The sequence below is a fragment of the Pelophylax lessonae genome, assembly GCF_965119305.1.
Source record: "Pelophylax lessonae genome assembly, chromosome: 4".
NCBI classification, from domain to species: domain Eukaryota; kingdom Metazoa; phylum Chordata; class Amphibia; order Anura; family Ranidae; genus Pelophylax; species Pelophylax lessonae.
Genome location: NC_138771.1, coordinates 658,218,582 through 658,234,549, shown reverse-complemented (window position 1 = coordinate 658,234,549; position 15,968 = coordinate 658,218,582). Strand labels below are relative to the sequence as shown.

General features: G+C 53.2%; 1 protein-coding gene across 1 annotated transcript in view; it reads left to right on the top strand.

Annotated features, from left to right (window-relative positions):
• Positions 1-10,393: 10,393 nt before the first annotated feature.
• The window catches only part of SENP3 (SUMO specific peptidase 3), a 50,434-nt gene continuing 44,859 nt past the window's right edge, over positions 10,394-15,968 (top strand). Inside the window, 5 exon segments of the mRNA XM_082256898.1 lie at positions 10,394-10,516; positions 14,819-15,040; positions 15,042-15,143; positions 15,146-15,201; positions 15,282-15,517. Of these exon segments, the coding sequence (XP_082113024.1) occupies positions 14,828-15,040; positions 15,042-15,143; positions 15,146-15,201; positions 15,282-15,517 (607 nt within the window). The 5' untranslated portion in view covers positions 10,394-10,516; positions 14,819-14,827.

The window sequence follows — 15,968 nt, the reverse complement described above, 5'->3', positions numbered from 1 at the left end:
ATGACCTTACCATCACCTGTGCCATGACCTTACCATCACCTGTGCCATGCCTGTACCATCTGTGCCATGCCTATTCCATCACCTGCGCCATGCCTGTACCATCTGCGGCATGCCTATTCCATCACCTGTGCCATGCCTATTCAATCACCTGCGCCATGCCTGTACCATCTGTGCCATGCCTATTCCACCACCTGTGCCATGACCTTACCATCACCTGTGCCATGCCTATTCCATCACCTGTGCCATGCCTGTAACATCTGTGCCATGCCTATTCCATCACCTGCGCCATGCCTGTACCATCTGCGGCATGCCTATTCCACCACCTGTGCCATGCCTGTACCATCTGTGCCATGCCTATTCCACCACCTGCGCCATGCCTGTGCCATGCCTATTCCACCACCTGCGCCATGCCTGTACCATCTGTGCCATGCCTATTTCATCACCTGTGCCATGCCTATTCCACCACCTGCGCCATGCCTGTACCATCTGTGCCATGCCTATTCCACCACCTGTGCTATGACCTTACCACCACCTGTGCCATGACCTTACCATCACCTGTGCCATGACCTTACCATCACCTGTGCCATGCCTGTACCATCTGTGCCATGCCTATTCCACCACCTGTGCCATGCCTGTACCATCTGTGCCATGCCTATTCCACCACCTGCGCCATGCCTGTGCCATGCCCATTCCACCACCAGCGCCATGCCTGTGCCATGCCTATTCCACCACCTGCGCCATGCCTGTGCCATGCCTATTCCACCACCTGCGCAATGCCTGTACCATCTGTGCCATGCCTATTCCACCACCTGTGCCATGACCTTACCATCACCTGTGCCATGACCTTACCATCACCTGTGCCATGCCTGTACCATCTGTGCCATGCCTATTCCACCACCTGCGCCATGCCTGTGCCATGCCTATTCCACCACCTGCGCCATGCCTGTACCATCTGTGCCATGCCTATTCCACCACCTGTGCCATGACCTTACCACCACCTGTGCCATGACCTTACCATCACCTGTGCCATGACCTTACCATCACCTGTGCCATGCCTGTACCATCTGTGCCATGCCTATTCCACCACCTGTGCCATGCCTGTACCATCTGTGCCATGCCTATTCCACCACCTGCGCCATGCCTGTGCCATGCCCATTCCACCACCAGCGCCATGCCTGTGCCATGCCTATTCCACCACCTGCGCCATGCCTGTGCCATGCCTATTCCACCACCTGTGCCATGACCTTACCATCACCTGTGCCATGCCTATTCCATCACCTGTGCCATGCCTGTACCATCTGTGCCATGCCTATTCCACCACCTGTGCCATGACCTTACCATCACCTGTGCCATGCATATTCCATCACCTGTGCCATGCCTGTACCATCTGTGCCATGCCTATTCCATCACCTGCGCCATGCCTGTACCATCTGCGCCATGCCTATTCCACCACCTGTGCCATGCCTGTACCATCTGTGCCATGCCTATTCCACCACCTGCGCCATGCCTGTGCCATGCCTATTCCACCACCTGCGCCATGCCTGTACCATCTGTGCCATGCCTATTCCATCACCTGTGCCAAGCCTGTGCCATGCCTATTCCACCACCTGTGCCATGCCTGTACCATCTGTGCCATGCCTATTCCACCACCTGCGCCATGCCTGTGCCATACCTATTCCACCACCTGCGCCATGCCTGTACCATCTGTGCCATGCCTATTACATCACCTGTGCCATGCCTGTGCCATGCCTATTCCACCACCTGCGCCATGCCTGTACCATCTGTGCCATGCCTATTCCACCACCTGTGCCATGACCTTACCATCACCTGTGCCATGACCTTACCATCACCTGTGCCATGCCTGTACCATCTGTGCCATGCCTATTCCATCACCTGCGCCATGCCTGTACCATCTGCGGCATGCCTATTCCATCACCTGTGCCATGCCTATTCAATCACCTGCGCCATGCCTGTACCATCTGTGCCATGCCTATTCCACCACCTGTGCCATGACCTTACCATCACCTGTGCCATGCCTATTCCATCACCTGTGCCATGCCTGTAACATCTGTGCCATGCCTATTCCATCACCTGCGCCATGCCTGTACCATCTGCGGCATGCCTTTTCCACCACCTGTGCCATGCCTGTACCATCTGTGCCATGCCTATTCCACCACCTGCGCCATGCCTGTGCCATGCCTATTCCACCACCTGCGCCATGCCTGTACCATCTGTGCCATGCCTATTCCATCACCTGTGCCATGCCTATTCCACCACCTGCGCCATGCCTGTACCATCTGTACCATGCCTATTCCACCACCTGTGCCATGACCTTACCATCACCTGTGCCATGCCTGTACCATCTGTGCCATGCCTATTCCACCACCTGCGCCATGCCTATTCCACCACCTGTGCCATGGCCTTACCATCACCTGTGCCATGCCTATTCCATCACCTGCCCCATGCCTGTACCATCTGTGCCATGCCTATTCCACCACCTGTGCCATGACCTTACCATCACCTGTGCCATGCCTGTACCATCTGTGCCATGCCTATTCCATCACCTGCGCCATGCCTGTACCATCTGCGGCATGCCTATTCCATCACCTGTGCCATGCCTATTCAATCACCTGCGCCATGCCTGTACCATCTGTGCCATGCCTATTCCACCACCTGTGCCATGACCTTACCATCACCTGTGCCATGCCTATTCCATCACCTGTGCCATGCCTGTAACATCTGTGCCATGCCTATTCCATCACCTGCGCCATGCCTGTACCATCTGCGGCATGCCTTTTCCACCACCTGTGCCATGCCTGTACCATCTGTGCCATGCCTATTCCACCACCTGCGCCATGCCTGTGCCATGCCTATTCCACCACCTGCGCCATGCCTGTACCATCTGTGCCATGCCTATTCCATCACCTGTGCCATGCCTATTCCACCACCTGCGCCATGCCTGTACCATCTGTACCATGCCTATTCCACCACCTGTGCCATGACCTTACCATCACCTGTGCCATGCCTGTACCATCTGTGCCATGCCTATTCCACCACCTGCGCCATGCCTATTCCACCACCTGTGCCATGGCCTTACCATCACCTGTGCCATGCCTATTCCATCACCTGCCCCATGCCTGTACCATCTGTGCCATGCCTATTCCACCACCTGTGCCATGACCTTACCATCACCTGTGCCATGCCTGTACCATCTGTGCCATGCCTATTCCACCACCTGCGCCATGCCTATTCCACCACCTGTGCCATGACCTTACCATCACCTGTGCCATGCCTATTCCATCACCTGCGCCATGCCTGTACCATCTGTGCCATGCCTATTCCACCACCTGTGCCATGACCTTACCATCACCTGTGCCATGCCTATTCCATCACCTGTGTCATGCCTATTCCACCACCTGTGCCATGACCTTACCATCACCTGTGCCATGCCTATTCCATCACCTGTGCCATGCCTATTCCATCACCTGCGCCATGCCTGTACCATCTGTGCCATGCCAATTCCACCACCTGTGCCATGACCTTACCATCACCTGTGCCATGCCTATTCCATCACCTGTGCCATGCCTGTACCATCTGTTCCATGCCTATTCCATCACCTGCGCCATGCCTGTACCATCTGTGCCATGCCTATTCCACCACCTGTGCCATGACCTTACCATCACCTGTGCCATGCCTATTCCATCACCTGTGCCATGCCTGTACCATCTGTTCCATGCCTATTCCATCACCTGCGCCATGCCTGTACCATCTGTGCCATGCCTATTCCACCACCTGTGCCATGCCTGTACCATCTGTGCCATGCCTATTCCATCACCTGTGCCATGCCTATACCATCTGTGCCATGCCTATTCCACCACCTGCGCCATGCCTGTGCCATGCCTATTCCACCACCTGCGCCATGCCTGTACCATCTGTGCCATGCCTATTCCACCACCTGTGCCATGCCTGTACCATCTGTGCCATGCCTATTCCATCACCTGTGCCATGCCTATACCATCTGTGCCATGCCTATTCCATCACCTGTGCCATGCCTGTACCATCTGTGCCCTGCCTGTACCATCACCTGTGCCATGCCTGTACCATCACCTGTGCCATGCCTGTACCATCTGTGCCATGCCTATTCCATCACCTGTGCCATGCCTATACCATCTGTGCCATGCCTATTCCATCACCTGTGCCATGCCTGTACCATCACCTGTGCAATGCCTGTACCATCACCTGTGCAATGCCTATTTCATCACCTGTGCCATGCCTGTACCATCACCTGTGCCATGCCTGTACCATCTGTGCCATGCCTATTCCATCACCTGTGCCATGCCTATACCATCTGTGCCATGCCTATTCCATCACCTGTGCCATGCCTGTACCATCACCTGTGCAATGCCTATTCCATCACCTGCGCCATGCCTATACCATCACCTGTGCCATGCCTATACCATCACCTGTGCCATGCCTATTCTACCACCTGTTCAATGCCTATACCATCTGTGCCATGCCTATTCCATCACCTGTGCCATGCCTGTACCTTCTGTGCCATGCCTATACCATCACATGTGCCATGCCTGTACCATGACCTCAAAGTCATGCAATTTTTTTACCTTGTTTTTTGCCGCGAAGCAATACCTATTACATTTTTGTTTTTGCGCCCCCCCAAAAATTTTGAGCACCAGCCGCCACTGCAGACCACTGCAAATCTACGAAGACCTGGCCGTCCCTCTAAACTTTCAGCTCATACAAGGAGAAGACTGATCAGAGATGTAGCCAAGAGGCCCGTGATCACTCTGGATGAACTGCAGAGATCTACAGCTGAGGTGGGAGACTCTGTCCATAGGACAACAATCAGTCGTATACTGCACAAATCTGGCCTTTATGGAAGAGTGGCAAGAAGAAAGCCATTTCTTAAAGATATCCATAAAAAGTGTCGTTTAAAGTTTGCCACAAGCCACCTGGGAGACACCAAACATGTGGAAGAAGGGGCTCTGGTCAGATGAAACCAAAATTGAACTTTTTGGCAACAATGCAAAACGTTATGTTTGGCGTAAAAGCAACACAGCTCATCACCCTGAACACACCATCCCCACTGTCAAACACGGTGGTGGCAGCATCATGGTTTGGGCCTGCTTTTCTTCAGCAGGGACAGGGAAGATGGTTAAAATTGATGGGAAGATGGATGGAGCCAAATACAGGACCATTCTGGAAGAAAACCTGATGGAGTCTGCAAAAGACCTGAGACTGGGACGGAGATTTGTCTTCCAACAAGACAATGATCCAAAACATAAAGCAAAATCTACAATGGAATGGTTCACAAATAAACATATCCAGGTGTTAGAATGGCCAAGTCAAAGTCCAGACCTGAATCCAATCGAGAATCTGTGGAAAGAACTGAAAACTGCTGTTCACAAACGCTCTCCATCCAACCTCACTGAGCTCGAGCTGTTTTGCAAGGAGGAATGGGCAAACATCTCTCGATGTGCAAAACTGATAGAGACAAACCACAAGCTACTTACAGCTGTAATCGCAGCATAAGGTGGCGCTACAAAGTATTAACTTAAGGGGGCTGAATAATTTTGCACGCCCAATTTTTCAGTTTTTTATTTGTTAAAAAGTTTCAAATATCCAATAAATTTCGTTCCACTTCATGATTGCGTCCCACTTGTTGTTGATTCTTCACAAAAAAATTACAGTTTTATATCTTTATGTTTGAAGCCTGAAATGTGGCAAAAGGTCGAAAAGTTCAAGGGGGCCGAATACTTTAACAAGGCACTGTATATTTTGTGGCACAATATATTATTTCTGCATAGAATTGGTTATATTTATTCTTACACAATATAATTTTGCACATTTTATATGTTGCACTATTTTTTGCGCTGATATTTTTTCCACTGTGTTAAATTAATAGACCCCCCATGTGTGTTGGCACAAAAATAAAACATTTTTTAAAACTTTCTAGGTTCTGGGGAACTCACAGTGAATTCGGGGACACGCAGCCGCACCGATGTCAAACAGAACACAAGCGCCTTCTTGTGTTTGTGAAATGACCATGGCGACAGCGGCCTAGTCAGGTATTCTGTGTAGCGGATAAATATTGGACTTGTTGTCGATGGTACTAAAAGAGAAAGGTCAAAAGGCCAAGATTATACTGCAGTGTATCTGGTTACTATGGTGACAGAACATAAACGCCATTTTGCAGTCCTGGAATTACCGCGGTGATGGCGGCCTAGTAAAGTGTTCTGTGGCAGGTAAAAACAGGAATGGACGACGCTGTTATTAACCGGTTCCCAACCACCCGCCACCTTTTTACTGCGGCAGTGCGGCTCTCCTGGACAAACCAACGTAGACCTACGTTGGTCGGGTGCCTGCAGCTAGGGGGCGAGCGCGCACCGCCGACGGCGCGCTCCCGCCCCCACTCGGCAGCAGGGACTCCAATGCATGGGTCCGGCGGGTCCGACTGCCTGACACCCGCGATCGTTCCCCGCTGAGAGAGAAAAACAGTCGGCTGTTGTAAACACAGCTGACCATTCTTCTTCCTGGAATGATCACAGAGCTCCTGTGATCCTTCTATATAGGATCACATGTCTCTATGATCATTTCACAAGTCCCGCCCCCATACAGTTAGAATCACTCCCCTAGGCTCACATTTAACCCCTTGATCACCCACAATGTTAACCCATTCCCTGCCAGTGTCATTATTACAGTAAGGGCTCTTTCACACGGGCGATCCGATCAGATCCGCCTGTCGGTTTTTTTAGGCGGATCTGATCGGATCCTCCATGCAGCTCTATGGGGCAGCGGATGTCAGCGGAGACACCTCCGCTGACACCCGCTGCCATCCGTATCCGATCCGGTCCGTGAAATCTGGACGGATGGAAAAATAGGGTTTCCATCCGTCCAGATTTCACGGACCTGCGGTCCGCTCTCATCCGATCCCCTATAGAAAGCAGCGGGAGCTGTGACACCTCCCTCTCCGGCACTGCAAGCGGAGACGGAGCTGTCACCCGCCGGCTCAGCGGGGATCGATCCACCGAGCAGCACGGATCCGCCTAATGAGGCGGACCGTGTGAAAGAGCCCTAACAATGCATATTTTTAGCACTGATTACTGTAGTAATGTCACTGGTCCCCCCAAAAGTGTCAAAAATGTCAGTTAGGGATCCGACTTGTCCGCCGCAATGTCGCAGTACCGCAAAAAATCGCAGATCGCCGCCATTACTAGTAAAAAAACAATAAAAATTACATAAATCTTTCCCGTAGTTAGTAGACGCGATAACTTTTGCGCAAACCAATCAAAATACGCTTATTGCGTTTTTTATTTTTCCCAAAAATATGTAGCAGAAAATAATTTGGCATAAAATGTTAAAAAATTTTGATTTTTAATTTTTTTTTTTGGGGAATGTCATATAAAAGAATGTGAAAAATATTTTTTTTTTTTTTTTTCAGAATTGTCACAATTTTTTGTTTATAGCGCAAAAAATAAAAAATCTCACAGGTGATCAAATACCGCCAAAAGAAAGGTCTATTTGTGGGAAAAAAAGGAAATCAATTTTATTTGGGTACAGCGTCGCACGACCGCGCAATTGTGCGTTAAAGTAACACAGTGCCGAATCGCAAAACATGGCCTGGTCATTAAGGGGGGAAATCTTCCGGTCCAGAAAAGGTTAATAGGGAAAGGCTACAAGGCTGGGAGTTTATCTCAATGACTCTAGTTACCATGGTGACAGTACATGGACGCCATTTTGTGTTTGTGGAATAACCATGGCAACAGCGGCCTACTAAGGTATTCTGTGGCGGATGAAAACTGAACTTGTCGATGTTATTGATAGCAAAAGGCCATAGGGCCAGGATTATATGACAGTGTCTCTGGTTACCATAGTGACAGAACAAGGACGCCATTTTGCACTCTCTAAATTACTGTGGTGACAGTGGCCTCATAAAGTGTTCTGTGGCGGGTAAAAACAGGAATTGTTGTTGACATTAATAGGAAAAGGCCATAAGGTTGGGATTTTATCCCAGAAAAGGCGGTGACTCCAGTTACCATGGTGACAGAACATGGACGCCATTTTGTGTTTGTGGAATTACCGTGGCTACAGAGGCCTAGTATGGTATTCTGCGGTGGATAAAAATTGGACTTGTCCTTCATGTTACTAATAGTGAAAGGACACAAGGCCAGGATTATATTGCAGTGTCTCTGGTTACTATGGTGACTGAACATGGACGCCACTTTGTACTCCTGGAATTACTGCGGTCATGGCGGCCTTGTAAAGTGTTCTGTGGTGGGTAAAAATTGGACTTGTCCTTCATGTTTCTAATAGTGAAAGGACACAAGGCCAGGATTATATTGCAGTGTCTCTGGTTACTATGGTGACTGAACATGGACGCCACTTTGTACTCCTGGGATTACTGCAGTGATGGCGGCCTTGTAAGGTGTTCTGTGGCAGGTGAAAACAGGAATTGTTGTTGACGTTATTTTTAGGGAGAGGCCACAAGCCCGGGATTTTATCCCAGTAACTCTAGATACCACAATGATAGAATATGGACGCCATTTTTTTGTTTTTGGAATTACTATGGCGAGAGCGGCCTAGTATGGTATTCTGCGGTGGAAAAAAATTGGACTTGCTTCCGATGTTACTTATAGTGAAAGGTCAGAAGACCAGCATTATAGTCCACAGTTACCACAGTGACAGGACATGGATGCCATTTTGTACTCCTGGAATTACCACAGCAATGGCCTAGTAAGATGTTCTGTGGGAGGCAAAAAAAGGAATTGTTATCCATGTTATCAATAGGAAAAGGCCACAAGGCCAGGATTTTATCCCAGTGACTCTCACTCACTCTATGTTATTGATATCAAAAGGCCATAGGGCCTGGATTATATGACAGTGTCTCTGGTTACCATGGTGACAGAACAAGGACGCCATTTTGCACTCTCTGAAAGACTGTGGCGACAGTGCCCTCGTAAAGTGTTCTGTGGCGGGTAAAAACAGGAATTGTTGTCAACATTAATAGGAAAAGGACATAAGGCTGGGATTTGATCCCAGAAAAGGCCGTGACTCCAGTTACCATGGACGCCATTTTGTGTCTTTGGAATTACCATGACGACAGCGGCCTAGTAAGGTATTCTGTGACAGATAAAAATTGGACTTCTTGTTGATGTTATTTATAGCGAAAGCTCACAGGCCCAGGAATATATCACAGCGTCCCTGGTTACCATGGTGACAAAACATGGACGCCATTTTGTGTCTTTGGAATTACCATGACGACAGCGGCCTAGTAAGGTATTCTGTGACGGATAAAAATTGGACTTGATGTTATTTATAGCGAAAGGTCACAGGCCCAGGAATATATCACAGCGTCCCTGGTTACCATGGTGACAGAACATGGACGCCATTTCGCACTCTCAGAATTACTGTTGCGGCAGTGGCCTTGTAAGGTATTCTGTGGCGGCTAAAAACGGGAATGGTTGTCAACGTTATTAATAGGGAAAGGCCACAAGCCTGGGATTTTATGACTCTGGTTGCCATGGTGACTGAACATGGACGCCATTTTGTGTCTTTAGGATTACCATGGTGACGGCGGCTTAGTAAGGTATTCTGTGGCGGATAAAAACTAGACTTGTTGTCGATGTTACTAATAGCGAAAGGTCACAAGGCCAGGATTATATCACAGTGTCTCTGGTTACCATGGTGACAGAACAAGGACACCATTTTTCACTCTGGGAATCACCATGGCAATGTCAGCCATCTAAGGCATTCTGTAGCGGCCTGAGGTGATTGCTTTATTGTGTAATAAATGTGAGAGGACGCGTATGTGAGAAGGAGATGGCTGCCTGCTTGGGGCACTGGTGTGAATTTAGCGCTGACGCTCACTGGGGAAGCGAGGAAGGGTTATAAATGGCAGAAATGGGGGGGGGCACTTGGTAATTGGGGCTCAGCCTGGAGCACAGCCCTTCCCTGTGAAGAGGGTTCAGTTGAGGTTGGAGCCGGGTTCAGGTGAAGCACCTGGAGGACAGAGAACAATGAGCACGTGCTGTCAGGTTTCTGGGTGTACCAAGATGGCGGCCGCTTCTTCAGCTAAGTAGGCCTCTGACCCTCTCCTGAGCCTCCACCGCCTCACGCAGGGAGATATATCGCGGTAAGAGTCCGCTCCTGGTATGGCTGACCGCAAATACCGAAATATGTTGGCTGTCGGCCGCTCTCAACCGAGCGGAGGGTGTCGTTGGGTGTACAAAGATGGCCGCCGGACTCCGGAGCACCAAGATGGCGGGAGGAGCGCTTCCTGGAGACTCGGCTGAGCAGAGGCGCGGGAGTTCCAAGATGGCGGCGCATCCGGCGCGGGAGGAGGCGTTACCATAGTGACCCGCTCCGTCGGCCTGTCAGGGCCCGACGTCATTTCCCCGCGACGCCCGCCACCGACGACGCCAGAGAGAGGAGAGCGCCGAGACCCGGAGAGCCGGGAGAGGGATGAGAGGAGGAGCCGCCGGCCTGACAGTACCGACAGCCTGTACGGGAGAGCCCGAGACACCCCTCCCCCGCCATGTGTGCACCGCCTTCCCCTCCCCCATTATATATCCTGTGCACCCCTCCCCCACCGTGTGTGTACCCCTCCATATTGCACCCCTCCCCCATTGTGTCTGCCCTTCAGTACTGCACCCCACTATATATAATGTGCATCCCTCCCCCATTGTGTGAGCACCCCACCATACAAACTGTGTGCCCCTCCCCCACTGTGCACCCCACCATACATACTGTGTGCCCCTCCCCCACTGTGCACCCCACCATACATACTGTGTGCCCCTCCCCCACTGTGCACCCCACCATACATACTGTGTGCCCCTCCCCCACTGTGCACCCCACCATACATACTGTGTGCCCCTCCCCCACTGTGCACCCCACCATACAAACTGTGTGCCCCTCCCCCACTGTGCACCCCACCATACATACTGTGTGCCCCTCCCCCACTGTGCACCCCACCATACAAACTGTGTGCCCCTCCCCCACTGTGCACCCCACCATACATAGTGTGTGCCCCTCCCCCACTGTGCACCCCACCATACATACTGTGTGCCCCTCCCCCATTGTGCACCCCACCATACAAACTGTGTGCCCCTCCCCCACTGTGCACCCCACCATACATACTGTGTGCCCCTCCCCCATTGTGTGCATGCACCCCTTTATACTGCACCCCCTCCCCCACTGTGCACCCATCTACAATGCACCCCCCTCCCCCACTGTGCGCCCCCCTATACCGCTTCCCCTCCCCTACTGTGCGCCCCTCTACACTGCACCCCCTCCCCCACTGTGCACCCTTCTACACTGCACCCCCCTCCCCCACTGTGCACCCCTCTACACTGCACCCCCCCTACACTGCACCCCCTCCCCCACTGTGCACCCCCCCCCACTGTGCCCCTCTACACTGCACCCCCCTCTATACTGCACCCCCTCCCCCACTGTGCGCCCCCCTATACCGCTTCCCCTCCCCTACTGTGCGCCCCTCCCCCACTGCACCCCCCTCTACACTGCACCCTCCTCCCCCACTGAGCACCCATCTACACTGAACCCCCACTGTGTGCCCCCCTATACCGCTTCCCCTCCCCTACTGTGCGCCCCTCTACACTGCACCCCCCTCTACACTGCACCCCCTCCCCCACTTTGCACACCTCTATACTGCACCCCCCTCCCCCCCCCCCCCCCTCCACTGTGCACTCCTCTATACCACAACCTCCTTCCCCCCCCCCCCCCTCTATACGGCACCCCCCTCCCCCACTGTGCACCCCCCCTACACTGCACCCCCCCCCACTGTGCCCCTCTACACTGCACCCCCATCTATACTGCACCCCCTCCCCCACTGTGTGCCCCCCTATACCGCTTCCCCTCCCCTACTGTGCGCCCCTCTACACTGCACCCCCCTCTACACTGCACCCCCTCCCCCACTTTGCACACCTCTATACTGCACCCCCCTCCCCCACTGTGCGCCCCTCTAAACTGCACCCCCCTCCCCCACTGTGCCCCTCTACACTGCACCCCCCTCTACACTGCACCCTCCTCCCCCACTGAGCACCCATCTACACTGAACCCCCTCCCCCACTGTGCGCCCCCCTATACCGCTTCCCCTCCCCTACTGTGCGCCCCTCTATACTGCACCCCCCTCTACACTGCACCCCCTCCCCCACTTTGCACACCTCTATACTGCACCCCCCTCCCCCACTGTGCGCCCCTCTATACTGCACCCCCCCCCCCACTTTGCACACCTCTATACCACAACCTCCTTCCCCCCCCCTCTATACAGCACCCCCCTCCCCCACTGAGCACTCTATACCGCACCCCCCTTCCCCCACCCCCCCCCCCCCACTGTGCACCCCTCTATACCGCACCCTCCTATAGGATACCTGTCCATCTGTCCCTGCACCCCAATATACTGTTCATATACTCTCCTTGATAGTACCCCCCCCCCCCCCATTATACTGTGTGGTGTCAGTCTCTGCCCCCCCCCCCCCCCATTATATTCTATGGTGTCAGTCTCTGTACCCCTGATGTTCCTTTAGGGCTGACACATAAAAGATTGATGAAATGATGATTGTTCTTTACCTGTCCTGGGGGGGGGTCATCCCCGGTGTATGGAGTGTAGATGGGGGTGGGGCACCCTGTCAAACACTGACAGCCGCTGCCGTTGGACGGTGCACCTGATGGTACAACTAAAGGCATCGGGATTGGACCTCTGTCTGTTTCTATCTCTGTCTGTGTCCTGGTTAGGAAAATCCCCCCCCCCCCCCCAAATCATCGCTGAAAGTAATCGCAAATTTTTGGTTGTCCCCAGAAAAGTAATAGAGGGGAAATCATCCAATGGGGACACTGGATCCAGGGATTTCCTCTCACTTCCTGTTTAGCAATGAGACAGGAAGTGATGGGAAATCTCCCCAATGGGATACAGACAGTGAGAAAAAAAAAAAACGTTGCTCTGTCCAGAAATGGGGAGATTGTAGTTTCAGCTGCAGTGCCGAGGTCCCCCGTCCGCCCCCTACAGGATTTATAGAGCGCCAACAGTGTGCACAGCGCTTTACAATATAAAGGGAGACGTATGATTACTATACAGGAGGGAAGAGAGGGCCCTGCTATACAAAGCATATTACAGGCATTGCTATGTTCAGGGGGGTGCACTTTACAGGCAGTGGTATGTTCGGGGGAGGGCATGCACTTTACAGGCAGTGGTATGTTCGGGGGGGGCATGCATATTACAGGCAGTGGTATGTTCGCGGGGGGGGCATGCATATTACAGGCAGTGGTATGTTCGGGGGGGGGCATGCATATTACAGGCAGTGGTATGTTCGGGGGGGGGGGCATGCATATTACAGGCAGTGGTATGTTGGGGGGGGGGGGGGCATGCACTTTACAGGCAGCATGCTGGCGCTGTGCTTAGGGGGAGGACGCCTGCGCATTGCCTGTATGCTAGGAGGGGATACTTACACTTTGCTGGGGGACGGGAAAATATGTGAATGCTGGGGGGGGGGGGGGGGGGGAGAGATGGCTGCACTTTGCCTGTTGGACATATGAGGGGGTATTCCTGCGGTTTGCCTGCTGTGCTTGGGGGGAGTTTCATGCCTGCCCCTTGCTGTGCTTTAGGAGGCTGCCTGTGCTTTGCCTGCTGTAGTTTGGGGTGGGGGTGGGGAGTTAATGCCTGTGCTTCGCCCGCTGTACTTTGGTTTGGTGTGGTTTGATGCCTCCGCTTTGCCTGCTGTACTTTGGGGGGGGGGGGGTGATGCCTGGCTGTGCTTGGGGGGGAGAAGCATGCATTTTGCCTGCTGTACTTGGGGGGGGGGGGGGGGGGTTATGCCTGTGCCTCACCTTGCTGTGCTTGGGGTGGTTGCCTGCGCCTTGCCTGCTGTAGTTTGGGGGGGTACTGCCTGTGGTTTGCCTGCTGTGCTGGGGGGGAGGGGGGATTGGTATTCTGAGCCTTGCCTGCTGTGCTCGGGGGGGGGGGGGCTGTGTTATCCTGTGCTGGGGGGGGATGCTTGTGCTTTGCCTATTATTCTCGGGGACGGGATGCCTGCTCTGCTGGGGGGGGGGGGGGGTCCCTGTGCCTTGCTGTGCTGGGGGAGGAGCATGTGTTTTTGCCTGCGGTACTTTTGGGGGGAGTTGATGTCTGTGCCTTGCAGTTTGGAGAAGCCTGCTGTACTTTGGGGGGGTGATTGGTATTCCTGCGCTTTGCATGCTGTGCAGTGAGGGGGTGCCTGTATACTGCTGTGCTTTGCCTGTTATTCTTGGGGGGGGGGGTATTTCTGCATTTCACCTGCTGTGCTGGGGGGATGCCTGCGTCCCACTGTGCTTGGGGGGGGGGAATCATACATTTTGCCTGCTGTGCTGGGGGGGGGGATGCCTGCATCCTGCTGTGCTTGGGGGGGGGGGGGGTGCCTGTGCTTTGCGCCTTTTCTTGGGGGGAGGGGGGATTCCTGGGCTTTGCTTGCTGGCAGCACACAGGGAACCATTAGACCTCCAGTATAGTCGGTGATCGCTCTCTGACCGGAAGTTCAGGAAAGAGAAATTCATTCCAGCTCCAGTAAGAAGATTTTGGTGCACAGTAAAGGGGAATGGCGCTCTATTTTCCCGCCGCCTGGAGCAATGTTACACCGAGGGTCTAATATTTATCATCTTCACTGTTTACTTCCAAGTCATTTTTGAAGAAATGTTGGTAAAAGATACGGCCACCATTGCTCCCCAGGTTCAGATCCCCTCCCCCCACCCCCCTTATATGTTGGATGGGGGGGGATGTTTGTAGCTGTAATTAGAATATCTGTTTGTGTCATTACAGATTGCCGCGATGAGGCACGCCCCCGTCCAGCGCCACCTGCCCACCTTCTCTAGCCACCTGCTGCCCCCAGGTAAACACGGCAAGCTCTTCCCGCTCAAAGAGGACAACGGCTGGGAGGAAGAGGAAGAGGAGGAGCCTCAGTACCGCAAACCATGCCGGCAGCCGCCCAGACATCGGAGCGGGAGGAGGGTGCGGCTGCGCAATTTACGCTCCCTGTACCTGCCGCCTCTACAAGCGGACAGTTACACTGCCCTTCTACTGGAAACTTTGGGGGAGTGTGGGGGGAAGACGGAGGCGGGCAGTGAGCCGAAGAAGAGAAGGAGGCGGGGGAATGTGGGGGTGGAATTGGGGAAGGCACAACACAGATTTGCAAGGGAGGAACAGTCGCTGCCAATCATATAGCGGAAGCGGAGGAGACAGGTAAGAGGCGTATCGCATGATAATCCTGAGGCTCACTTCCCAGAATCCTCTACCCTCACTTCGGCTTTATTTTTTCTTCCTCAGGTCCTACTCATGGGATCCCCAACGGCTTTTCTCCACTACCAGCAGAACCCGAAAGCATCCTCATCACCAACGTCTGCACTATCGGCAATGAAGACGGCCTGGCTCAAAACGGGCCTCACCAAGAAGAAGACTTAACTCCGCCTCTAGAGAAGGAGGTCCCAGCCTTGACTGAAGAGCACGTGGCGTGCGTACAAAGTAAGCCACACCTTGTCTGTTGAATGCATCAAAATATACGCAGAGCCGTGCACAATCATGCTAAAAGCCATTGGCTTCTGCTGCTGTTAAAGCGGAGGTCCGGCCTCAAAATCGATTTTGGGCCATCAGCTTGCTGAGGGCAACCTGGAAAAGAAATGGATACTGGCGATTTTTTTTTTTTTTTGGTCACTTACCTTATTATAGAAGAAAATATACTCGCCTTCCTTCCACTTCTCCCTCTGCGGCCGCGGCCCGCGCCGTCACTTCTGGTTTGCGATGATTCCTGGGAGCTGAACGTCATCGCTCCCAGGAGTCAATGTGCCTGCACCGCCCCCGCTCGTCACTTCCGGTGCAGGCGCGGCATTCCATGCTAAACAGCTTTTGGGCATGCAGGGATGACGTGCCTGCACCGGAAGTGACGAGCAGGGCCGGTGCAGTGCATTGTGGGACT